We start from the raw sequence: 27339 nt of genomic DNA, 5'->3' as shown, positions 1-27339 counted from the left end.
TATATATTGTTTAAATGTTTTTTCACTAACAGAACTAACAAAATACATGATAATTATTCACAAGATAATTTTAAGGTGGTTTCAACGGATACACTTTGGTGCAATTCAACTTTCTAATCACCTTTGATAAACCAATAATTACCAAACACAAATAAGTAGGGGTGTAACGATACACTAAGCTCATGATTCGTTACATATCTGGATGCTGGGTTCAATTTGAAAATAAATGTTATTTGAATTTCAGTAATTCTTTTTGTTACACATAAAACTTAACAAAGAATTTTAACGTTTTAATGGAGGGATGAATTAAAATCACAATTTTAACCCAACATTTTGTTATATAAGAGGGAATTCTGGACAATTCTGAAGTGGCGCGGAACTAGATAGAGTATATGTATATGATATTCAGAAGATCAATGGCCTGGACTAAACATCGGTTTCTCCTTGTAAAGCACCTTTGTTAAAAGGATTAATGATGCCCTATGCATCCATTAATAAGACGTAGTTTGATACTTCCATGTCTTGCCCATCAAAAGAAAGAAAGTGTCCTGATGCAGTTTGTTGAGGCTCCAATTGATCTTGGCTGGAAGTGATCAGAGAGAACCAGTTTTATGCAGAGGATCTGTATCTGGAAAGACGAAGCCGCAGCCTGGGAATAACTTATGGGTCAAAGGTGAAGTCTTCTTCTAGTCCATCCTTTGGAGATGCAAAACACAAGAAGAGAGAGGAGAAAAACAAACCCCCACAAACTGAGAACCTGAAGAACAACTCCTTAAAACCCCTTAAGACTCTTCTCGTGGTCTCTTTTAAACTGTAAGGATGTCACATCCTACAGACGTGACTGATCCAATCAGGAGATGGCAATTTTGGAGGGAAAGTTAATTGTCTTTGTCTTTCAGATGGTGTTTTGCATGTGAAAGCTGATTGGATGTTCACTAAGAAGACTTCTAAGAGTGGGATAAAACTAATATGAAAAGAGTTACCAAAACACAACAAATATCAACATTAAGGACATCACAAAGGTAGCTCAGAGACACCAAACATGATCTAAATATCATCTTGGTTAAATGAGTTACAAAAAATCTAATAATTCCAGTAGTTAAACACACATTCATGGATACTTTGGATTAATGTTTAAAACAGACATAACAACAAGAAGATCAATACATGGAAATGTTATAAATGAATATATTTAGAATTGTATGTCTGTCCCCAAAGTGAGTAAAGAGAGTTCATCTCCCGACATTCCATTCGGTCGTAAAATACTCTTATCTTTATGGTTTGGTGTGAGTTGCTATGGTCACCAGAGATCTGGTCCTGCCTTGGTGTAAATTGCAGATTGGGGGTAGAACCCCAAGCGACTAGCTTGCTGGCGGGGTGAGGGGTGTTGTTGTAATATTTAAGAAATTGAATTAGTTATTGCGTGTCTGATCGGTCTCAGGTACTACATGAGACACCAGTAACATAAAATATAATCCTCACATTCACATGTATACCATATTGAATAAAGCCTACAGTATATTGACCACTTTAACTCTGTCAGAGCGCACTGATAGTTTCACTTCATCGTGTGCTTCATCCTCATTAATAAAGGTAAACTAAATGATAACTAAAATAAGGCAGGATATTTTCATCCACTGCACACATAATACACATAAATCATATTACATAAGTGTAATATTTACCTTACTATAGTATACTACAGTAAATGTGTGTTCTAGTCGTTTAACATGCCGTTAACTCAATCAGCGGTGCTTGTGAAACACTTCTCTCGTGTAGACAGCAGAAACAGTATTACTGAAATACATTTTGTGTTACTTATATTTCCTCATTATTTCCTAAAAAAAAACATACAGAAAGGCCTCTATCCAGGTGAAAGCGATTGGTTTTGCAATGCTGACGTCACTCGTTCATGTGCATGCGCGCACAAACTAATGTTAGCTACAGGATCAAAGCTTGAGTTGACAAAGAAACTTCATGACCTGCTTCATGGTTCCAACAAAGCTGATCACGTCGGTTTGGTTTTGTCAACTCAATACTAATCCCGTAACCCTGAGTTTGTTCCGCAACATTCACGGTACAGGCCCCAGGGCTAAAAGATTGCGACTAAAGTTTTCAAGAGAGCACAAGCATTGTTTTTACAAGTACTCGCGCATGTGCGACCTGCAAATTTGTGCGTGGGTCACTCACATGTGTTGGACTTTGTAGGCGTCCTGCATATTCAAAAATTGAAGGGAGACGATTTCCAATAAAATGAGGTCTATTAACCAGATAACCAAAAATACAGCACCCCACAGTCCATAGTCACACAATATATATGGTATGTCTCGACGATCGCTCTTCTGCAGGGGCCGAGCGTCTCCCTTGTTTCCACCAATCATCAACTTCTGCTTTGTCCATTTGGTTCCTGCAAAACATTCCTGAAAAAACAACATTCCACATACCTCCCCCACACATTTCCTGTTGCAAGCAAACCAATATCGCACACAGGCCCTCACTGCTTTCTGTCATGAGTTAACAAGGAGCAGAACCCAAGTGCAGGCTAGTACAGGTGAAGGGGTTTAACAGATTTATTTATGAACAAAATCAGGATCAAAACAAACATCCACGAGGGGAAAACAAGAACAGGGCTAAATAATATTATATAGACAACTAAAACAATGCTTGACACAACGTCACACTAAACAGACAAGGCAAAGTCCAAATACCGCATACAGGTGAGGCAGGACAAGACTGAGGCACCATACAAAACGAACAAGCACAGGACAATGAAACATGAGGACTATTTATAGGGGAAACTGCAAAAGTTTTCCTTTTTCTGAACTGCCTTGTACTTCACCTGCTTGGTGAATCACACGCTACACAAGAAGACAAATGATACCAGGTTTCGCCTTTTCCTTGGAGGCGGACACAAGGGGATGTTCGTGAGATGACACGCAGTGGTTTAGACCACCTGGGCTCGTTCCACTTCCTGCGGAAGGTCTTCAGTCGCACCCACTCAGTGGGTGGTGGAACAGGTTCTGGTTCAGTCTTCGGTGTGACCTGCTGGGAGAAGTGTTGGATCAGAGCAGTTAGTTTGTCGAAATAGGCACAATGTGACAGAGGCTTAATGATATCCGGTCGCAGAGGAGTGGTTGGTCCAGGAAAAGATCGACCTGTAAGTAATTAAAATGGTGTAAAGCCAGAAATCCTGTTAACAGAAGAACGTACAGACATTAATGCTAGAGGGAGTGCAGATAACCAGGTCAATTTTGTCTGTGCACAGATTTTAGCCAATTTCAGTTTTAGAGTGAGATTCATTCTTTGCAAAAATGTAACTGATGGTCTGCTGACTTGCAGTTTTTCTTTGCTGACTTTGAAACCAGAAATATGTAGCTGCCTCAGTACTAGTTTGGTAGCCTGCAAACATTCTTCGTTTGTTGTTGCTGCTAACAGTAAATCATCAACATACATTATTAACTAGCAGTTTTGGGGAAGAACACAATTTTGCAATTGTTCCTTCAGCACTTGGTTAAATATTCCTGGTGACAAAATAAACCCTTGGGGGAGTCTATGGTATGAGTACTGGCGACCTCTGTAGGTGAAGACCAGACATGACTTACAGTCCTCAGGCAGTGGTATACAGAAAAATGTATTTGCCAGGTCAATGCAGGTGAACCACTGGTGAGCTGGGGTCAAATTTGAGAGGGTAATATATGGATTAGGAACCACTAACGTGGGCGTCACTACCATACTGTTTATTCGTCTGAGGTCATGAACAAGTCTGTACTTGTTGGTGGCTGGTTTTGGTACTGGGAAAATAGTATTATTCCATGGAGATTTATAAGGGGTGATTACCCCCCTCTCTTGGAGTCCCTTGATAGTGGATGCAATACCCTCTTCTGCCTCAGGTTTGTTACGATATTTTGGTACCCAGACTGGGTCTCTAGATGACAAGTCAAATGTTATAGGTTTGATACTACATAGACCAACATCTGTTGGTCCCTGGGACCATAAGTCAGATGGTTGTACTGCAATAAACTGCTCAGCTCCTGGGCCATCTGTTTGCTCTCTTCCATGGCTCCTAGAGATCTGTGTATGTGTCAAAATCCCCATGTCTTCTGTAGTCGCCCGCACCCAATAGGACTCTGTTTTTGGCGAACACATGACCATGTTGATGTCAGTGGGCTCCCAATCCGCAACAGCTCTTAGTTTTTTAGGTATACCTCCTAATTCCCTTGCTTCATGGCCTGGATGCAGTGCCATAGATATGTCACCTGTGAGACGCCATCTGTTTCCTTCTATGCTATTAAACAGCTCATGGTACATAACGTTGTCATTTCTGTCATAGAACAGTGTGCAATGTAGGGGGTGAATGGGCGGTAAGAAAATATCTATGTCTGTTATCCATGTCCAGTGATTGTTATACAATGACACTACACATTAAATGCTGGCTCCTAGCTTGATAAGTAGATCTCTACCTAATAAGGGTACAGGAGCATTAGAGGAGTACAAGAATGAGTGCGGTAAGCTCTGATTTGCAACATGCACTGTTAATTTCTTTGTCATTTGCCATTTTTCCAACCCACCAGAGAACCCCATTACTCCCACTGTTTTATCACTCAGATCATTTTGTGTTATAGTACCTCTTGATACAGTGAAGTATGTTGCTCCAGTGTCCACCAGAGCTTGTAGTGGTCTGTTGTTAACCACTATTTCCATGAAGGGCTCAGCCATTCCCCTCATGGTGGTTCTCTGTGGGCCCCTTCAACATTCCTCCGCGTCCCCCCCGGGCCCCATATTGGGTGCATGGGCGCCTGTAGGTTGGGTGGCGACGAGAGTTGTTGCCCCGGGTATTGTGGGGTATGTGGTCCCCTGCCACGACCACCAGGTCCACCTCTGCGAGGACCCCATCCCCCTGCAGGTGGCCCTGTAGCTTGGCCTTCCCCTAGGTGTGTGGGGCAATCTCTTATCCAATGATCAGTAGCACCACAAGATCAACCGGAACCAGGAACACATCTAACAACAAATGATGTACTTGTTGCATCAAAGAGTGCAGAACAGTACTCTACTCTCAGCCAGTCTTGTCTCTTTGTTCCAAGGTTACCGCAGGATGCAGTTCATGCCCAGACCTGATGGCAGAGCTGAGAATGGGAAGCGGTGACCTGAAAAGAGCTAAGAGGATAGAGCTGGATAAAGGACGCGACAATTTTGTTTTTCCAACAACATTTAAAATGCTATTAGATTGTTAATGATAATCTTAAATCCTTAATTTTTATATTTTATTAAGCCTTGTTGTGCAAGCACTGTTGAGCTTGTGCAGAGGCAGCAGCTTTTGCCAGAGGGGAACTGGAATCCCCTGGTTGGGCCTGGGTTCCCCTGAGGGTTTTTTTCTCGATGGGAGTTTTGGGTTCCTCACCACCGTTTGCATATTGTTTTGCACTATCTGCCTGGCCGGGTGGGCTGCTTTCGAATTCATACTTGTATTCAATATGTCTCATGTGCAGCTGCTTTGTAACAATGAAAATTGTAAAAAGCGCTATATAAATAAAGTTGAGTTGAGTTGAATTTGTTTAGTCTTCTTTTGCCCATTGGCTCTAGCTAAGTCTAGTTGCAGTTTGTGTGCAGAGCATTGTTTCTCATAACATTGTTTCTTTAATAGTCACATCCATATTTGTTGTCTCGTCGTCTTTATCACTATCTAAACTCTGTCGGCTATGCAATGAAACAGGGGATGTGTGGTGATGTTTTAGCTCTCCACACGCCTCTTCCCCCTCCCCTTGTGGAATGTGTTCTTCCTGTTCTTCTCTCTGGGGTCTCTTCACTGCTGTGGTGTTTCATTGACTAATCTTGCGAGTTGGTGTAATTTTTGTCTCAATTCATTTATTTCAGCCGATTTCAGGCAATTCTACATCTAAGTCTCCTTGGTTAACTTTTACCATAACTTGCTGCAGGTTTGTCTCATACGGTGGGGGTTTTGTCAATAGTTGCAAGTCCGGGTATATTTTTGGGGGCGGGGAATATGCTGCCTGATCAGAGGCGTCACCCTTTGCACTTCCTGACTTCTTTGTCATTTCTTTGTCTGCCTTCACTATCTTTGCATCGTCCCCTGAACTCTTGGTTTTAGCAGGACTGAGGGCCGTTGCATTAAGTGCAATTCGCGTCCATAACCTGAGATCTGGTCTATACTCTTCTTCTTGATTTGAATGTTTACCCCTATTAATCCACTTTACTTTGCCTTTCTCCTCTACATGCCTCTTTAGTCTAACATGAGCTCTTCTTTCCATATCCCTAATTTTTGGTGCCAGTTGCACTGACATTTTGTCGGGCGTATTCCATCCATTCTCTATACATATCTGACTCCATTTATTCTCCCATATTTTCTTCTCCTTTTTATGACACTTAGGCTCCGCCTGAGCTATTAACATATCCACTACACTTTGCCACTGGTCTATTCTTCACATTCCTTTTCATATTCTGCCATTCTTTCTCTCTCAAAATATGAGTGTAAGCTTTCCTCATCTAGCAGTTCAATTCCAGCCATACGCCTTTAAAACATCAATAGAATAATTATAATAATTCACATTTCACAATCCAGCAATGCTTTTCACTTTACACTCAATGCAAAACAGTTTTTCCCACAACAGCACTCTGGTCTCATACGCTCAAAGCACGCAGAATACCCACACACTCCAGAGGCCCTTCTGCGGTCTAATAAATCACTTCTCACAGATTCCAGCACACACACACTCAGGCCTTATGGTCTGAGATTTTGATTTTTTTTTCTGGGTACATTCTACCGACTTCATACCATAAAAGTATCTCACAATTTTTAAAACATATTTATAATCAGCAAAATATATCTTCCATTTTTCCATTTGACAATGCTCTTCATGCTTTAATCAAAGCAGCTCTATTTTTCGGCTGCCATTAAGTCTCATGCGTGCACTGTAAGCCAAACTCACAAATACTCTACGTCCTTCAAATCTTTATCTGACTCCACTCCTATCTTCTACACACACACACTGCTTCTCTCATGTGCTCAAATAGTTTTTCTGTTAAACCCTAATGCACACCATATTTTGCATTCATCTTTTTTCATACACACACACTCACACCCTCTGTTACACACACACACACACACACACACACACACACACACACACACAGAGTCTCACAGGCTGAGGTTTTTTTCTCTCTCTCCCTCACTCCTGGATTTTTCTGTCGTCACAATACAATATACAACAACATAAAAATATATCACAACGCATTCATACCCCCCAGGTGACCTGTTTCCTAACAGGATTTTAATTCGCTCATACACACACGATTTAATACATAGAAAAATAAAAATGTACCAAAGAAATCACAGAAAATATTATTTTACAATTCTACAAATTTATGGTTTCCAGAACCAAGGGACTCTAACGCAAATTGGGACTCTAACCCAAATTTATGTTTTTAAAAAAACCAAGGGACTCTAACCCAAATTGGGACTCTAACCCAAATCTGTTTTTTTAAAAACCAAGGGACTCTAACCAAAATTGGGACTCTAACCCAAATTTATGGTTTTTTTAAAAGCCAAGGGCTCTAACCCAAATTTAATCTGATCAATAAACCTCAATCATGCGTTTTTCGTGAGACATTCATCAAATCCAACACATTTAATTTGTTTTTTTCAATAGCAGAATTCGAATAAACAGGTCTCTGCTTACCTTTTATTTGTAAGGGCGCCCAATGTGTTGAATCTAATTCCATCTCATTCACGCCTGACTTGTCAATTCGTTCAGAAATCGTCTTTTTTCTCCAATCACGTGTCGGGGTTCACCAAATTGTTGGACTTTTTAGGCGTCCTGCATATTCAAAAATTGAAGGGAGACGATTTCCAATAAAATGAGGTTTATTAATCAGAGAACAAAAAATACAGCATGCTGGGTTGTTGGACGAACACTCCTCTGTCCTTTCAAAGACCTCCACAGTACATAGTCACACAATATATATGGTATGTCTCGACGATCTCTCTTCTGCAGGGGCCGAGGGTCTCCCTTGTTTCCACCAATCATCAACTTCTGCTTTGTACATTTGGTTCCTGCAAAACATTCCTGAAAAAACAACATTCCACATACCTCCCCCACTCTTTTACACACATCAATATCGCACACAGGCCCTCACTGCTTTCACAGTGCAGACCACACTATGAATGAATGTATGAAACAAAAATATATCTTCACAACATAAGAAACACGTAATGAAATATGTAATAACAACAGTAATATCCCTCACATGTCACAGATGTTTCCCACTTCCGCGTATTCACGGACGAGCACGATCCAGATCCTCATTGACAAGTTTACACACACACACAACGTGAGCGCATTACTAACAGTTGCTGTTGCCCGTTACTGATTTCTTGAGCCCACGGACGAACGATTTGTTAAAGGAGACGCATGCTCAGTGAGATACAGTCTAACCTTTCTAACGTTGAATAAGGCATATCGGCAAGACCGCGTTGTGATGCTCTTTCATCCAAGCTGAGATGTCCTCTAGGAAGGCTTTAATGCGAGCTGCTACAGTGGTACCATCTTGTTGAAACGAGATATAGATCTGGGTGTCGTCAGCATAACAGTGATACGAGAAGCCATGTGCCCATATGACGGGTCCCAAGGATGTTGTGTAGATGGGAAAAAAAGCAGTGGTCCAAGCACCGATCCCTGAGGGACCCCAGTGATCATGTGGTAAGCAGTGGACATCGAGCCCCTCCATGACACCCTGAAGGATATGCTGGAGAGGTAAGATTTGAACCAGCAGGGGAGGAGAGCCTGAGATTCCTAGAGATGACAGGGTTGCTAGAAGTATCTGGTTATTGTCAGTGTGAAATGCTGCAGATAGGTCTAGCAGAATCAGGACCATGGATTTAGATTTAGGCCTGGGTTCTCCTGAGTTTTTTTTCTCGATTGGAGTTTGGGGTTCCTCGTCACCATTTGCATACTGTTTTGCACTATTTGCCTGGCCGGGGGGCTGCTTTAGGATTTAAATGTTAAAGTTTTACATAATTATTTTGCATATAGGAATTTATAGTCCGATTAATATATGTCCAGTGTTTCTTTCTCCTTTATCTTTAATGTGTGCTTCACTGTGCATGCGTGGGTGTCTGTCTGTGTCTTGTCTGTGTGTGTGCGCGTACGTGTGCTTGTCTGTGTGTGTGTGTGTGTGTGTGTCTGTATGTCGATGTGAGTAAGTATGTGTGCATATTGTGTGTGTGTGCAGCGTATGTATGTGGATATGTCTGTCTTTTGTGTTTTCACATTTTTCTTTTTTTACAGGTATATAACTTTAGTTGATTTACTTATAGTCAATATGTCTCATGTACAGCTGCTTTGTAACAATGAAAAAAAAAAAAAAGTTGAGTTAAGTTAAATAGCAGACTCACGCACTACCACAGACTTGTGATGACTATTCGATTCTCCTAAGTAACCAGAGTAAGCGGGAAGTTAAAATACACTTGCCTTCTCGATTAGCAAATCAAAGCCTGAACGACTTGAATGGGCCACTGCTTTTAAGGGCAAAATGATAATGTCAAGCCGTAACGAGCGGCTAACGGCAATTTAATGTGACTTCAGTACCAGCGGAACAAAAACACCATCAGTCAACAAATAGCTAAATAAACAAGCTAAAATAATCTTAACTAACTACAGGCAACAGTCCAGTTCAACTGATAAAACAAGGTAAATAGCAGATTCACGCACTACCGCAGACTTGTGATGACTATTCGCTTAGCATGTTAGCGGCTGTTGTTTACATATTCGCGGCTAAACCTGACATGATCCAAAGACGGGTGTTAAGTCGTTACGTTAGTGGTAAAATGCATGGCGCCCTTCGGTTCGGAACCAACATAATTTCTGTAAAGTTGTAAAGTAGGTTTCTATACATGTAGATATTTATAGGTACTAAAAATGATACACCTGTATTATACAGCTCATTTCAACCTTTTAGCAAACATGAACATAGCGCTAGCGGCTCTTTATCTGGTCCTCGCATACCCCATATTTTGCGTCTCTCTCGTTTAACACACCTGATTTAAATTACCAGTGCTCAATAAATGAAATGTGTCCGATTGACATGATCCCCACACAGTGTTCACTGCTCTCTACTCCCTGCACATAGGAAATCGGCTGAAGTTTGATCCTGAAGTTAACTTTAGAACACAAATTTGCAGCTTCATCATACAAGGACAAAACTTACTACGGAAGTTTGAAGGGTTATTTAACCGCAATCATGAGATTTGCGTAGTTACGTTTAGTGCACTTCAATGCCCTTTATGTCCATTGCGAAGGGCTTTTACGGGTGCATTGAACAATCCTCTGAAGCGGTAAGAGAAGCATACAAAATATACAGAGGGGATTCGTGAGAACAGCAGTAGCTCGGTGGCTACCAGGCAAACCATTGTCTTACCTTTTACATGACAAGTCAGAGTGTTCGAGGGTGAGAAAAAGTTTCCCAGCTAACATAAGGCCAGCGGCCCAGTGGCGGACCGACTGTGGTCCACCGGCTTTTTGCTCATCGTTCCAGCGGATTATCAATAATGTTTACTGGTGGTCCACGGTCGGCCCGCCGTTCATAATTGCTAAATCACGCTAACCAAAATGTCCTTAAACACAACAATGGATCATGTTCAATAGCAATGGCAAATTTATTAATTTAACAGAACAATAAGAAATGCGCCCCGTGACCCGAGGTAGTTCGGATAAGCGGTAGAAAATGGAATGGAATGGAATAAGAGATGCGCGGATGAGCTAAAATGTCATCCGCAACCGCTGCTTCAAATAAATCATCCACCCGCCCCGCACGTATAATTTTCTCTGATATAGATATCCGCACCCGATCGACACTTTAATTACTCTAATTCTTTGTTTTGAGCATGATGTTATCAGATTCAGGGACGATAGAACTAATCTGCCAATCTCTGTGGGTACAATAATACGCTGATCGTAAAATGCTTTTAAAGCAACATCTATTTATAAAACAAAAGTTTGTCTTTGGCCAGATTAGCCTACATTTTCTTAATAAAATAAACACAGGCTTTACTACCTTCAGACTTTGAATATCGCCGTTTCTGTCACTGCAACACACAAACACACAAATGACTGGATAACGGTACATTTTCTAGCACTGTCTATGTTTGCAAATGCTTAAATCTAATCCTTCGATTTCGCACACACATGATGTGCCATATTCAAGGTCTTGTGGCTTTCATATACACACACAATGCCTCACCGGCGTTGTGAAACATGTGAAACATGATACATTTTCTTTAAGGCATTTAAAAAACAAGATCTGTTATGTTTAGAAGCATTAAAGGCCATTTTCTCCTGTTTTCGAAGCTTTGATTGTGTTTTTGGGGTGTTTCTAGTTTAAAATAACCCTTTATATTTCCCATATTTCAAGTCTATCGTCCACCGCTGTCTCTCTTCTCACAAAATGACTGGATTTCGTCCGGTTTCTTCAAAGTCCCGCCTTCCGAAACGGAAATTGGTACCTGTAGTGGAGCTGTTAATATATTGCTGTTTATCCAGTCCTCTAGAGGGCGTTAGTTCTATAGTTGTAGTAGTAGTTAGCTACATGGGGTGGCAAGAGAAGAACAAGTGTTTTCGAGAATGACAATGGCACATGGAAGGGTGCTTCTCTCTCCCTCTAAAGCCATTCCTATCGTTTGGATCACCTTTGAGTGGCAAAATGTGTAAGTTTCTAAGTTTTATCGTAGACATGGTGTATCTGATTATTTAGGTAATCTAGAGTGTGTTTATGGATGCTAAATTGTGTTAACGTGTTACAGCTAAGTAAAGTCTTGGGGAAATGTTCATCTTGTGCAACTACTTAGCGTTACTTACTATCACTTTTATCACAGTCCTACAGCTGGCAATAAGAATTCAGCGACACACATTCTAAGATAACCAACAGTCAAATAGATTCCATGACTTTAACATCGGCTGTGAAAGCGGTTCTGTGTAATACACTGATATTTTGTGCGTGTGTGCGCATACCTCGGTCTAAAACACTTCTATAAAATGTCCTCTGAAGTCCTGCTTGCAGTCTCCTGGTCAATCTGCTTGTTTTATTATCCAACTCTGATCCAATATAAAATGGCAAAACTAACGCTTCTGTTATTAGTGATAATATAATCGGTCTGACGGCATTTGGGCCGGTGTCATGTTCCCTCGCCATAGTCAAATAGAATGTGATCTCTAACAAAGATTGACGTTTGCGTATGCACTAGCAAACCTCAGTTACACTTCGATTGATCCCCATGTTTTTAACTGATGAAGTGAAGTTGACGCCATTGTTAATGTTTATTAGTTAAAGGCAAAGCTTATGAATTCCGAATTCAGGTGCACTGAGAGGGGGACTGACCAATAATAGCTGCTTGAGGAGCGGATCTCGCTGATTTGGTATGGTTGGGACATCCTCACACACACACTACGCGGGGAACCAATCACGACAGACCTGGTCAGCGTCACTGTACTGTTGCACCCACTGTGACCCCATGTCCTACATTGAGATTCACAGCCAGCTAAACTCTCTCTTGCATCACTTCCTACAAGGAACAGAGAGTTGTTGTATTTGACAAGGAATTAATGCAAAAAAGTGTGAAACTAAAAGATACAAACACAAAACAGTATTCAATGACTAAAAATCACAATCAACATTAAATAAACTGTATTACTGTTACTAGAAAGTGCATGAAGGGGTTAATACACACATAGCTCAGTCAAATGTTTACAATCTCTGATTACCAAACACTACTCCAACGGCTGTTCCTCTTCTCTTAGGATGGTATTCTCCTTTTTTGCCATATTCCTTTGGGCGGAGGTTATTAAAAGCACTCGGAATAGTGACATCATGTACCTGGGAAGTAGAGTGCTATTGTCAATTCCACCCGTTCTCTGTAGTCCGTGTGTAACAAATCTCAATAAAATGGAAGGAAGGAGGCGGGAACCGGCAAACATTTAAACATTTAATAAAGTAATATAACAGCCGGCGGCCCCTCACGGACGACCGCCGGCGAACAAAACATAATATAAATACAAACATAACATAAGTTCGGGCCCGGTCCTCTCTCTTCGACGGTCCGGTTGCTCGTTCCTTTTATGCTCCCATCTCCTACGTGATTCGAGCCCGGTGTGCGCACAGCTGGCGCTTATTCACAATTACTCACCGGACTCGAACCAAGGTCTCGCCCCGCCTACTCTACTACATACCCCCATCACCCCTCACAGGCCGGGGGGTACCCCCGCGACTGTGCAAGCTCCCTCCCCCTCCCTCGGGGGGGGTGGGGTGGGGGGTATGCAGCGACGAGACGAAACAACGGAGACGGGAGCCCTCGGAGCGACCGGAAAGAGAGAGGGGAGAGCGGAAAAAAAATCCGGTTCCCCGACATGCTGCCGCTCGTTCCTCAACCAGCCGGAGTACTCTCCTTCGCGGTGCCTTGCGGTGGCCCTGGGGCTTCGGTGGACGGCTCGACCGTCCGCCCCCTGGCGGCCGGCGGTGGCTCGACCGTCCGCCCCCTGGCGGCCGGCGGTGGCTCCTCCTTTATCCGGGAGTCGGGGCGGGTTCCCCGTCCCCTGTTCCTCCCCCTTGGGCGGACGGACGCAGGCACCGGCCTCTGGCGGACGGCGGCAACCCCCCCGCTCCCGCTTGGACGAAAGCCACCCCACCTCGACCCAGGGGCGCGGCAGCAAAGGTCGCCGTTCCACCGAAGTTTTGACGGTGGCCGCACTGTGCACTTCCGTTTCCCCAGAGCCACCGCTTCGGGCAGCCACTGGCGGACGCCCTTCGTCCGCGCTGCCCGAACTCTCCGGCACCGCGAGGCCACTCGGCGGCGAGGACTCTCCGACAGCATGTCTCTCCTTCCTCCCGGGTTTCGGCACCAATGTAACAAATCTCAATAAAATGGAAGGAAGGAGGCGGGAACCGGCAAACATTTAAACATTTAATAAAGTAATATAACAGCCGGCGGCCCCTCACGTACGACCGCCGGCGAACAAAACATAATATAAATACAAACATAACATAAGTTCGGGCCCGGTCCTCTCTCTTCGACGGTCCGGTCGCTCGTTCCTTTTATGCTCCCATCTCCTACGTGATTCGAGCCCGGTGTGCGCACAGCTGGCGCTTATTCACAATTACTCACCGGACTCGAACCACGGTCTCGCCCCGCCTACTCTACTACACCGTGAAAAGTGAATTTGGTTAAAGACATTATCTTGCTTGCCATTTAACTTTGAGCTTTATCCTTTGCAGGTATTATTTATGCTGTAATAGCAATATTACACACTAAATAAAGTTTGAAAAATGCGACCGCGGGGAATGGCTGCCTTAACTTCAAATCTTTGAATCTCTCAATACCAAAGCATGCTTTGCTGAAAAAAGGAGAAGACATGGTGCTTAAGCAACATTTTTCCTCCTACCTAATTAGACATTAATGAAGCATATTTTTATAGAAAATTAAAAATGTAAACAAATATATGGAAAACTACCTGTTACAGTAGTGATAATCGGTACTGCACAATATGACAAGAGAATAATAAACCTTTAACTACAGAAATTTAAAGAAATCTGAAGCTAACAATCTAGTTGATACCTAATTTATTAGGTTGTGAAACTGTAGAACTAGTATCTACAGTACCCTCCACTATTATTGGCACCCTTGGTAAATATGAGCAAAGGCTGTAAAAATGAATCTACATTGTTTCTCGTTTTGATCTTTTATTTTACCAAATCTTCAATATTCCACCATTTCAATGAAGGAAAGCAATGTGACGTAGGGTGAATATCACACATATCCTCATATTTACCAAGGGTGCAAATAATAATGAGGGGTACTGTATATAAGAAGTTCTATGATGTACATTATGTAACATTATGCATTCATGTGTTTGTAGATATTGGCTATGAAAATTTTATCAACCTGATGCTGAAAGATCTCTTTAAACTGCTGGTGTCATGTGTAGCCGAGCCAGCTGAGATCATATCCAGAGTGGGCTGCTCCTGTATCAGGTGTGGGCATTTTATTAAAGATTGTTCCCAAAGTGGGTTGTTTCTGTATTAGGTGTTAGGAGAAAATATCTAGAATACTTATTTTCATTGAAAAATTCAAGTTATTCTGTAAAATTTGATAAGTCTGATCTGTATTGTGGCTCCTGTAACATAGCAGTGGACATGTTTAGAGCGTTTTGTAACTGTAATTTCTGTTTGTGTTCAGGTATGTTCTGGTAACAGGGGGTCCTGTTTTTACTGAAGAGATGTGGAGGTTATCGAGCTGTGCTTTACAAGACGCATTTTCTGCCACCCTGGAGCCTGTAAAGGTGTTTATGATGCACAATCCTACACATCCAGCATATATGTGGCTGTAAGAGCTGACCCATAGGGTCAAATTAGATGACAGATTGATGACATCACAAAACGGGCAGTTTCAAACAGCATTTGTTGCTGTTCCCAACTGTCTTTGGGAAAATTCAGTTTTATGGGGAACATACTCAGCAATAGTTTATAATGATGAATTAGCACATGGTTTGTCTCAAGGATATAAAAACTCAACATAAACATATAAAAAACATGCTTTCGGGTGCGGAAAATCTCTTCTGAAATGATATAATGATTGCCTTCTTTCTCTCTGGTAGAATCTTCTGACATGTTTCCGGAGTGGTTCAGACAGTTTCACAGGAGATGCATGTGAAGTGAAAGTGGCGGCCCCCTCACAATCCCCCTCAGCAGAGGCAGAGTACATGAGGATCCGTGCCATGGCCCAGCAGGTGCCTGTATATGTAGCACAAATATCTGTACACCTCACATGATCAGCCTTCTACAACATAGACTCCACGTACAGTATAAACTGACACCATTAGGAAAAAAACAGTTGGCTGTAGTAGATGATGAGCTATAATATGTTAACATTGTAATGTGTGACTACACATCCACTTATGGATCCAACAACAATCCTACGGTAACAATTACATGTGTTGGAAAATATTATATTAACCCCCTTGTTATAGGGGTTAAAATGAATTGTATAGGCTTCTACGATGGTTCTCAAACCTTTTCGTTTTTAAGGCCCCCTTTGAGAGTATGACTTTGTGGCCTGCAAATAAAGAGTTTTAATCTTGAACTTACAATTTTAATTAAACCAAGAACACTTTACAAAACATACAATGCTGGAACATCAAAAATTTTGGTTGATGGCCTTATTTTTCTGAAGTTTGTATTGCATTGAAACCAAGGTTTATGTTTTACAGCGTGTTTTGGTCATTGGTGTATCAGAGCATCACTTATTTTGTGCGGTTGCATTGTAACTAGGTAACAGCTCTTGTTTATGGTGGTATTCCGCTTGTTTTAACCCATTGGTTAACAAGGGTTCATTTTCCCTGAGAGTTAAATGTCATGACTGCCTCATTCTCCACATGTTCAGGCCCTATGAATCTCTGGGATGCATATATAGAATGTCCTGCCTGTTTAGCCATTGAACATTTTAGGAAGGACAACATTTTGGACAACTGATCCTTGTCCAGAATGTATTCTGTTGACCTTGGAGGTTAGGCAACAGAGGTTAATGAAGTTTGATTCTGAAGCTCTTTGATTTTGCTGAACCATCCAGATTTAAGGTTCAGGCCGGTATCAAGTATCCAGCAAGTAAAACTGAAGGGCATCCAATGAAGAAAAGTGCTCCCATCTCTATCCCACCAGGTGGCTGAATTATCTAATCTGTACAGGGTATTCAGGCTTTATTGGCGATATAATTTCCTTCGCTAGTAGAAATGTGGATGAGGCAATGACTGCATTTATACGTGTTTCGTCGCAGCCTGGGTATAAGCCAGCAGCTGAGGGTTCTAGGAACGAGCTAGATGAACTGTCTATATCGGCCTCGGACTCATTAGTTGCAGAGAAACAGGATTATCTATAGCGGCTTTGGACTCATTTGTTGTAGAGAAACCAGATGATCTATAGCGGCCTCTGATTTATAAATTGCAGAGTAACAGGATGATTTTGTACCATCAGTTGAGGCTTCATCATGGTATTCTTGTAGTGATGAGGGCTCAGGCCTACTGGCTCTTCAGTTGTGTTTTACTGCTGGAGACAATCAAGATAGTTGTTGCTTAGTTAAATCTGGACCTACCCTCCCCTGTGATTGCCCCCTCGAACATCCTGTGGCGTCCAGTTGCTCAATCTGGGGATTTCCAGATACCTAATTGTCCCGATTTAACTGATGTGGTGTTTTCTGCTTTTTGCTCAGCTCCGTTTCCAGGCCTGACCATGTAGACCAAATATTGGCAGCAATGGCGGAGGCCCAGGTGAAGGGGCTAGGAAGTATGACTCCTGTGGAGCCGAGCATATATTCTTTGGTGGAAGTGAATGAAAATTACCAGATAGAGGTCCCGAATGGTCAAACCTCCTCTACACTTTTCCCTCCTTTCCACTACTTTTGGTGAGTGTGGAGGCAAGTTCAGGCTATATTTAGTGGCCACCTGATGGCTGGGTATGCATTGGTTCAGTCTCCTGTTGACTCTCACAACCGGTCCACATCAGCAACTGCCAGATATGAGAGATTTGCCTTTCCTTTGGCGATAATGTCAACCAGACAAGTTGGCGAGGTGAATGTGCTGTCAGTGAGTTCACACTGCCTCAGGTGGGGGCCAGAGGTCAATCAGGTCACGCTCTGGCAAAACCCAGCTTTCCAGCCCAAGGTGTTGTCATTGCACTTTACAAATCAGCCAGTTCAGTTAGTAGTCGTGCAACGGATCAAGGTCACAGATCGGATCATTTTTTGATCATCTAATAAAGAAAAGTTGTGAAAACACCATGAAGATATCACCAGATTATTTAACACATTATTAAAAAATATTAAACCGTTATTGTGTAGTGATCTTTAATGTAGTGAGCCATACACGAGACACAAGAGGTGTTATAAGTTTGGTCACGCGTGACCTCAAGTGTATATGTATATGTACAGTGGGTACGGAAAGTATTCAGACCCCCTTAAATCTTTCACTCTTTATTACATTGCAGCCATTTGCTAAAATCATTTCAGTTCATTTTTTTCCCTCAATGTACACACAGCACCCCATATTGACAGAAAAAGACAGAATTGTTGACATTTCTACAGATTTATTAAAAAAAGAAAAACTGAAATATCACTTAGTCCTAAGTATTCAGACCCTTTGCTGTGACACTAATATATTTAACTCAAGTGCTGTCCATTTCTTCTGATCATCCTTGAGATGGTTCTACACCTTCATTTGAGTCCAGCTGTGTTTGATTATACTGATTCGACTTGAATAGGAAAGCCACACACCTGTCTATATAAGACCTTACAGCTCACAGTGCATGTCAAAGCAAATGAGAATCATGATGTCCAAGGAACTGCCTGAAGAGCTCAGAGACAGAATTTTGGCAAGGCACAGATCTGGCCAAGGTTACAAAAAAAATTCTGCTGCTCAAGGTTCCTAAGAGCACAGTGGCCTCCATAATACTTAAATGGAAGATGTTTGGGATGACCAGAATCCTTCCTAGAGCTGGCCGTCCGGCCAAACTGAACTATCGGGGGAGAAGAGCCTTGGTGAGAGAGGAAAAGAAGAACCCAAAGATCAGTGTGGCTGAGCTCCAGAGATGTATTTGGGAGATGGCAGAAAGTTGTAGAAAGGCTACCATCATTGCAGCCCTCCACCAGTCGGGGGTTTATGACAGAGTGGCCCGACAGAAGCCTCTCCTCAGTGCAAGACACATGAAATCCTGCATGGAGTTTGCTAAAAAACACCTGAAGGACTCCAAGATGGTGACAAATAAGATTATCTGGTCTGATGAGACCAAGATAGAACTTTTTGGGCTTAATTCTAATCGGTATGTGTGGAGAAAACCAGGCACTGCTAATCACCTGTCTAGTACAGTCACAACAGGGAAGCATGGTGGTGGCAGCATCATGCTGTAGGGGGGTGGTTCAGCTGCAGGGACAGGACGACTGGTTGCAATCGAGTTAGATATCCTGGATGAAAACCTTCTCCAGAGTGCTCAGGACCTCAGACTGGGCTGAAGGTTTGCCTTCCAACAAGACAATGACCTTAAGCACACAGCTAAAATAAAGGAGTGGCTTCACAACAACTCCGTGACTGTTCTTGAATGGCCCAGCCAGAGCCCTGACTTAAACCCAATTGAGCATCTCTGGAGAGACCCAAAAATGGCTGTCCACCAACGTTTACCATCCAACCTGACAGAACTGGAGAGGATCTGCAAGGAGGAATGGCAGAGGATACCCAAACCAGATGTGAAAAACTTGTTGCATCTCATGGCTGTATTAAAGCAAAATGGTGCTTCTACTAAATACTGAGCAAAGGGTCTGAATACTTAGGGCCATGTGATATTTCAGTTTTTCTTTTTTAATAAATCTGCAAAAATGTCAACAATTCTGTCTTTTTCTGTCAATATGGGGTGCTGTGTGTACATTAATGAGGAAAAAAAGAACTTAAATGATTTCAGCAATATAACAAATTTAAGGGGGTCTGAATACTTTCCGTACCCACTGTATGTGTCAAATGAACACTCCCTCAGTCTAAATCGGAACTCCAGCTGGTGAATTTCAGCCTAAGAGTAAAAATTTTCCAAATAGATCATACAGTAAGAAAAATATGTAAATTGTAGGAAGTAAATCACTTGGTTTATCTGAAGGATTTTGTGAGATTCAGCTACAGTAACTTGTAGAGCCCTTTAATGTATTATCAACACAAGGAAGACACCGATGTTATACAATGTAATTTATTAACAAAAGACATACAAGAAACCTAACAACTACTAAATGGTTCTAAAATGCTAGAGTATAGAAAGGTTGAAAGGTAAAGTGCATATAATAGAAACATATAGGTGACTGATGAATGGCAGAATGTTCAGTGTTTCTGAAAAGGTTAAGACCTTATGTCAAAACAAATAATTGAAGAATTATCTGTGAACAGATTATACAGCTATGCAATATTAAAGGGTACTAAAACACATCTGGAAAGAGGTATGATTAGTGATGTTTATGTTCCTTTGCGGTCGTGTGTAGTCCAGTGGTGGCAATGTCTTCCACTGGTCAGACTGGGCTGTACTGCAGTGAGGAAGGAGATGGATTCAGTGTAGCACCCTCAAACACAAAGCTCTAATCTCCTTAAGCAACATAGTGTCCTACCAATCTGGAACACACAGATTAGACCTGGAAACTGGTGGAGAAAGGTTTTAAACAATCTGGAACGCGCAGATGAAGGTACCTTGAAGTAAAGGTTTGATCTCCTAAACTCAACCTTGTTGCCGGCGTTTGTTGCTGTCTCAATTGACGGTAGACTCGGGATGTAGTTGATCTGTTGCAGTCTCATGGGCTGGGCTGAATGGGCTGGAGTCCCAGAACTTTGGCCGTTCTGTTACTGCCTCTCTGGAATGGAGACTTAATTGTATCTGTTACAGTCTCTCTTGGGATGAGACTCAGAACAGAGAGTTTCAGAACAAAGTAAATTTTTTCTGTTTTCAGATAAGGAGATTGATTTGGCAATTCTCCATTCCAATGCTGTCATTTGCTTTTGAAGTCAGAGGGGGCTCACTCACCATTCCTTCTCTGTATGGAACTCATTTGCATAGGATAGGATTAAACTGCGAATTAGAAGGAGGTCCGGACAATATGTTTTTTGAAAATAAAGAAATATTTAATACAATTAGCTCAGTTGGATAGACAGTGTATTCTTTGTAAAGATATGATCTTTTATCAGGCCATTTATTTTATATTTTGATACCCACAGTATGTATGTATGTATTGTAGGCTCTTTGGCTTTAGGGGAATTCCCTCTTTAGAAGGCTGATAGTTGATGTTTGTAAATAAAAAATACTGCAGGCATACAAACAGCAAATGTAATGTTACAATTAAATTGCTCTCATCATAAACAGAAAATAGTTACTCTCTAAATGAGTCTTTCATACCAGAACTACTTCTATCTTTAAATAATCTCCTAATTAGAACGATATTCATTACAAAATGTGACCCTGCTTGTGAAAACCAAGCAAAAGTCATTTTACAGTTTTCTATACAAAATATCCCCAATATTGACTGAATACTGACATTTTAAATCTTAGTGAAATTAATGCTTGAAATGAATCTTTGATTATCAAACAATTAATTAGATTGAGACTTTAGCCTGTGTTCTCACAGGGTCACAAGTGTGTAGATGCTGATCAATAATGTTAATGCTAAATGTAGCTAAAAGTGTTATGGTTCATAAAGCGTCTGCCAAATGCGTAAATGTAAATGTAAAATATCACAAATCTGGTTTAAAGGTTGGAGACATACAGCAAACAGTACACAGACTGACATATACAAATTCTTTAATATTGCTGCATTTGTTTATTGTTGTGTGTCCATCAACCTGCTCTGCGTGTCTGCACTACTGTTGTTAAAATAAGCACATGTCTGCTCTGCTGCTCCTCATTTGGAGCATCTTTGGCGGCACGGAAGCAGAGCGCACAGAGTGTAAAGAGTTCAAATGAAGCATGTTTGGCGCTAAATAAAGATATTAGAGAATATAGCGCCAAATTATAAATTACATAAATGTTCCTGAGAGCGCATGAGATGTGATTCTCCGTTGTGAAGACGCGCAACTTAATTTAAACAACCAAAATAGTCAAATGTTTTAAATGGTTTATTAGGCAGCCAATTGAGGATGATTGATATAGGGCCCTATTTTAACGATCTGAAACGCAAGTGTCAAAGCGCGAAGCGCAAGTAACTTTGTGGGCGGGTCTCGGCGCTGTTGCTATTTTCCCGGCGGGATAAATGGCTCTTGCGCCCGGCGCAAATCTAAAATGGGTTGGTCTGAAGTAGCTTCATTATTCATAGGTGTGGTTTGGGCGTAACGTGAAATAAACTAATCAGAGCGTCATCCAACATTTCCTTTAAAAGCAGGTGCGCAAGTTCCATTATGGATTGCTACTATTATGGCGTATTTACCAGGCGCACGCTCAACTTAACTGGTAAGTTGAAGACTAAGGTTTTTAATGTACTTACATTATGGTAAAGGTGATTTCACAGTCTTTTTTTTTTTCAGTCTTTCAGTTTTTTCAGTTTTTCAGTCGATTTTTTTTCCTGGTTCTTGACGGACAAACCAATTTGTCAGATGTCCTTATATACATATATGTCTTCCCACTATTGGGCAAACAGGTCTGATCCTTAATTACTACAATTTGCCACAACGATTTCCGTCATCTCATGTGTTAATATTTTTTTAGTGTAACAATTTATGATTTGCAAAAATAACTGTTGCATCTGTGTAGATTACATGAGCAAAGTGTATGCGCGTTGTGCACGCTATACATTATGGTCAAGCATGCGCCCTTAAACTAGCATAATGAACAACGCGCCACTGACTTTAGACTAGGTTTTTTCTGGTCAGTGGCGCAATTGTTTAATGGAACAGCAAAATAGCACCAGGGATTGTTTGCGCCGGAACACGCCTCCTTTTTTGCGCTGAACCGCCCAGGGAGCGCAAGTTCATTCACTAGTTTAGCGACGTGCTTCTGTGGAGGGAAAAGCGCGCTTTGCGCGGGTGCAAAATAGGAATGACACATGCGTCGGTGTACAAAGTCAATTGCGCTGGGTGCAAGATAGGGCCCATAGAGTATAAACATGACAGCACAATGGTAAACTTTATGTATGTATTCTAATATTTGTTGATCATTGACATTTGGTGTGAACAGTTCAATAACACATAGCTGTAATTAATAATGCATATGTCTCTAACAAGAGTTGGCTCAATAAGTGATAGATTGTCCATGTTGTGCATAAACAGCTGCTATATGGCCGGTTTATAACATGCCACATCAGGAGCTCCTGAGGAGTTTTATGACTGCTAGGCAAAATCCTGGTGGAGACTGAGGTCGTCCATCCTGACCTGTAAGAGGTGTCTGGCAGTTGTCCTAGCAGCCTTATCTGATGGCACTTTGGACAGTTGTTATTTTAGCCCACCCAAATCTAGACCCAATTTAGCAAACCTTTCTCCACTGTGGCAGTTAGAGAGAAACAAAGCAATTAAAGTTGGCACTGGACAACATTGCTGAGTGCGGTTCACTACATATCCTCCCTGCTCGGCTAATCGAGGACCTGAGTCGTTGATCCAGGCGATGCTCTAAAAAACAAAGCAGGAACAAACACCTCCCCTTCATTGGCAATTGGGTTAAAGCACAACATACAATGATACAACAATGCACGAGGGATGCAAGAAACTGATACCGATATTGGTCAATTGCATACAGTACTATGCAATACTAGCTCGTTTTTCTGCATTACTTAATTTGACTGAACTTGGATTGGATCCATTAAACATTCAACTGACCAACATTCTAAGAGAGGCACAAGTGAAAATAAAAAAACAATAACAATGACAACATGGCAATCTTCAAATGTGAGTTTTGCTATCCAATATTCATTTTATCAACAACATTTACTCGTATTTGACCATTTCTTATTTGAACATTTCTTTAATAACTCAGTCAGTGCTGTTGAAGTGCAGTGAGGTTTGTTTCATTTTTTTTCCTCCAAGATATTTTGGCCAGAACTAAACAATGGTTTTCTGCTGGCGCTTGAGCTTGGTACACACCAGAACATCAAATATCTGTGGTTATCATTATTATTTGTATTAAGGTTGCTGCTTTAGAAAAAGGTTTTTCACAGTGCAGTCGGTTTCTTTTAATGTCCAACACATTGGATGCAGCACCAAACAATCGTTTACTGATGGTGCTTGTGCACACAAAAACTTGCGTGCAGTTAGGCCAAGAGACTGAATGTGACCTTGATTGACACACCAGTACTGAAGAGGAACAGTTCTTTCAATTGGCAAAGATATTGAAGAGTTAAATTGACGAAAACAAAATAATTAAACGGCAAACCTGAGAATACAAAAGGAAAAGCCTATAAGTTGTTTGCTTAAATTATTTAAAACAAATATATTTGAAACAAAGAGTGGAGAAAATAATTTAAACAGAACCAATACAAATCAAATGGAAACATTCAAGAAAAATATCAGCGCAAACTGCCATATAAAGCCGACGGATGAGTTTTCACCAATCTGACCTTTTTTTTATATTACGTGCCAAAAACACCAGCTTGTCCACCTTGTTGGGAAGAAGTGAGCTTCTTGACTTATTCTCAAAGAAGCGGCCTTGGAAACGTTGTGCTCTGATGGTGTGGATGTGATACAGTGCAGGCGCTTAGCTACTTAAGCTAGCTTTGGATATCGTTCTTAATTTTTTTCCCACCATGTCAACGGTCCCGAATCAACCTTTGTTTGCCTGACAAGTACATCTTTATTTCATTCTTCTCTCCTGGATTCTCCTCCTCATGAATGGCCATCAGCATGGATATATGGATGTTTTTCTTTTATGGTGCGGGCTCACCCTTCTCTGTAGACTGTACTAATGCTGTCATGATCCCTATATTGCGCTGCTTCTGTAGATAAACTTTCTGCCAGATCCGACACTGTAGAGTATGCATTTTCTCTTTGGCATTGTCAAGGAATGACAAGCTCTTATAACCTGGGTCTAAAACAGGTTGTGTATAAATGCTGATCGCGAGATTTCCTGTAAATTCCCATCTCTTGTCAATTTGTTCCGTGAGTCGTATCTTCAACATTGTGCATGTCTGGTAGACACATGTCTGAGAAATATCTCCGACTAGGTAGGGAGTAACGTGGCTTGCATTTTCCATGACGGAAAACAGTTGGTCATCTAGTGCAATAAATACCATGATGTTATGTGTAATGCTTTTTGCTTAAATGCTGTCTTGAGAAAACTTCATTACTTTTTTAAATATCTGAGCCACAGGGGGTGTCTGAACATTGGAAGGCGGCATTTTTTTTTCTGTGGTACTGAGGAACGCAGCATGTTCAGGATGCTTTTTCAGGTAGCAAATCAAGTTGGATGTGTTGAAGCTCTTAGATGTGTTTCCCCCTCTCGATATTTCTGCAGAACTCTGTCTTTAAAAAATCTGTCTTTATCCGAGATTTTAAAAATGTCCAAGACCGCAAACATTTTTCCTAAATACTCATAATCACTGAAGTGCACTGCTTTTACCAATGCACGTCTGACAAAACTATATCTTGTACAGATTGTATCTTGTTTTGGCAAATATTCAATTATTTTGCTCAGAGAAAAACGTTGGATATTTAAAAGACATGCAACTCATTACCTCCATGCAGTTAATTAATTAACCATCGGTCTCAGCCTTTTGGTGTTAAATAACGGTAAACGCCTATGGTGTTAAATAATCCAAAATCCTCCGATTTTCGCATCGGCGCCGGATGCATTGGTGCATCCTAACATGTAACTATAGTTACAAAAGAAATGACTATAAGAGAATTAAATTATAAAATATGTTCAATTTATCTAAAAAGAGATAAGAACATAGAATTTCATAGAGATAGCTAAAGATACAAAACATTTAAAGATACAGCAGAAAGTGAAATTTTCTGAAGTCTAAACTCTTAATACTTAAAAACATTATTAAACGTTTTAACATATTTAACAGAAAACTACTTTTAGCAGATTTAACAGGAAACCAGTCTTTTGAGTGTCTGGATTGACATGATTTGGAATGACACAGTCCAAGCAGTGAGCTAGGTTGCTTTAGTCGCATGGTTACCCGTGTTACCGGATTGAAAGTACTCCCAACCAGTTTACCTGGAACTGAATATGAAGAAACTGTACTAGCAATTCATAAACTCTGTATAATCAGCATACACTTTGGGTGGTATAGTCATGTTGCATGACATCCATTATCCTACCAACACTGTGGCTGTGGTGTCTCATATGTCTATGGATTCTAGAGAACAGAATCTGTTACATGGTGTCAGAAGTGAACTAAATGGACCAGTGTACACAGAAGAAGCGATGGATCAGATATTCTGCTGGCGCCACTGGGGAGTTTCAACTTTGATGAGCCGAGCTTGTAGTCTCAGTGGATTCCCCACTTTGAACGCTTCAAAGTAGCGTCAGGCCTAGCCGAGAAAACCTCCACTTATCAGGAAAACTCACTTCTTTACATCATGGGAGAGAAAAGGGATGATATTCATTACCCCTGAGTGTACAGCTGAAACAGTATTCACAAAGTGGCTGGCCTGAACGTCAGAAAAGTTGTAGGTGAATCTCAAATACCGTTGCTACAGATATCCATGTAGCAACCGTGTTCCTGATGAAAGGAGAGAGGATCCTGATACCAGAGCCCATGCGGAGGGAGATGCTAGAGACACTTCATCAGGGCCATCAAGGTATGACAAAGTACATTGCAAGACTGTGGTGTCCTGGAGTGATAGAGGAGATACGAGAGCTAGTCGAGAGATGTGATGTCTATTGTCCGCACTCAAAGCAGAAAACAGAGACACTGATGCAATCGCCTTTACCTGCGAGACCCTGGCAGTTGGTTGCAGCAGATATATTTCAGTGTAAGGAAAGTCATTAGTTAGTTGTTGTGGACCACTTTTCGAGATACATTGAAGTCGTGAATTTACCCAAACTCATTAGAGCAACGACGGTGGAGAGGTTGAAGGTCATCTTCGCCTGGTTCGGAATTCCAGAGTTTGTGAAGGACTACAAGCTCGAGCCATCACAAGCAGTCCCCCCCCAGAGTAACGGTGAAGCAGAGTGCACCGTGAGAACTTTTTAACATTTTCACCCAACTTTAATGACTCACATTCAATTTTCTGTAAAAAATATATGGACAAACAATATGTCAAATGAAAGAACAGTCTCAGATTTTAAACAAAAGAAACCGTATTCTTCTATCTTCATTTGTAAGTTTTTTTTCACTCCATAGATGTGGGTAGGTTTCTTCAAAAATGCCTCATTTTGATTAAACAGCTGAGATAATTAACGTTTTTTGTCACAGATTCCGCCCAGATTACACTCAGAACAATCATTAAAAACTGCTAAAACGTATACGTTCTAGGTTTTGGGATTTTTCCCAAAGGTGTGTAATAGCGCCACCTGCTGTAAAACAGTACAAACACTGATTGCCCTAATAATTCGTCTTTGGCGGGGAAGCAATTTTTTTAATTGACGAGATAACTCGTCAATGGCGGTGAAAAAGTTAATAAACAGTGTAGGGTTTGAATTTGAGTGTTCTGCCTAAGCTCTGTCACTATCAGAGATGGAAAAATTGAAAAGATTATACTCAAATAAAAATCCTACTACTTTGATCAAATTGTACTTGTGTACAAGTAAAATTACTAAAAAATCTACTCAAGTAAAACTAAAAGTTGCTTATTTAAAATGTACTCAAAGTAAATGTTACTTTTAAAAGCGGAAAAAGGC

At 41.2% G+C, this 27339-nt stretch overlaps 1 protein-coding gene across 3 annotated transcripts in view; it reads left to right on the top strand.

Annotated features, from left to right (window-relative positions):
- arfgef3 (ARFGEF family member 3) overlaps positions 1 to 27339 on the top strand; it is a 141492-nt gene that overhangs the window by 73154 nt on the left and 40999 nt on the right. For all 3 annotated transcript variants that reach the window (XM_056760656.1, XM_056760657.1, XM_056760655.1), the window contains exons 29-31: positions 14919 to 15033; positions 15239 to 15341; positions 15657 to 15788. In XM_056760656.1, the coding sequence (XP_056616634.1) occupies positions 14919 to 15033; positions 15239 to 15341; positions 15657 to 15788 (350 nt within the window). The remainder of the gene's footprint in view (positions 1 to 14918; positions 15034 to 15238; positions 15342 to 15656; positions 15789 to 27339) is intronic.

Source organism: Triplophysa dalaica, chromosome 11, assembly GCF_015846415.1.
Source record: "Triplophysa dalaica isolate WHDGS20190420 chromosome 11, ASM1584641v1, whole genome shotgun sequence".
NCBI classification, from domain to species: domain Eukaryota; kingdom Metazoa; phylum Chordata; class Actinopteri; order Cypriniformes; family Nemacheilidae; genus Triplophysa; species Triplophysa dalaica.
This window is presented reverse-complemented; position numbering and strand designations above follow the sequence as displayed.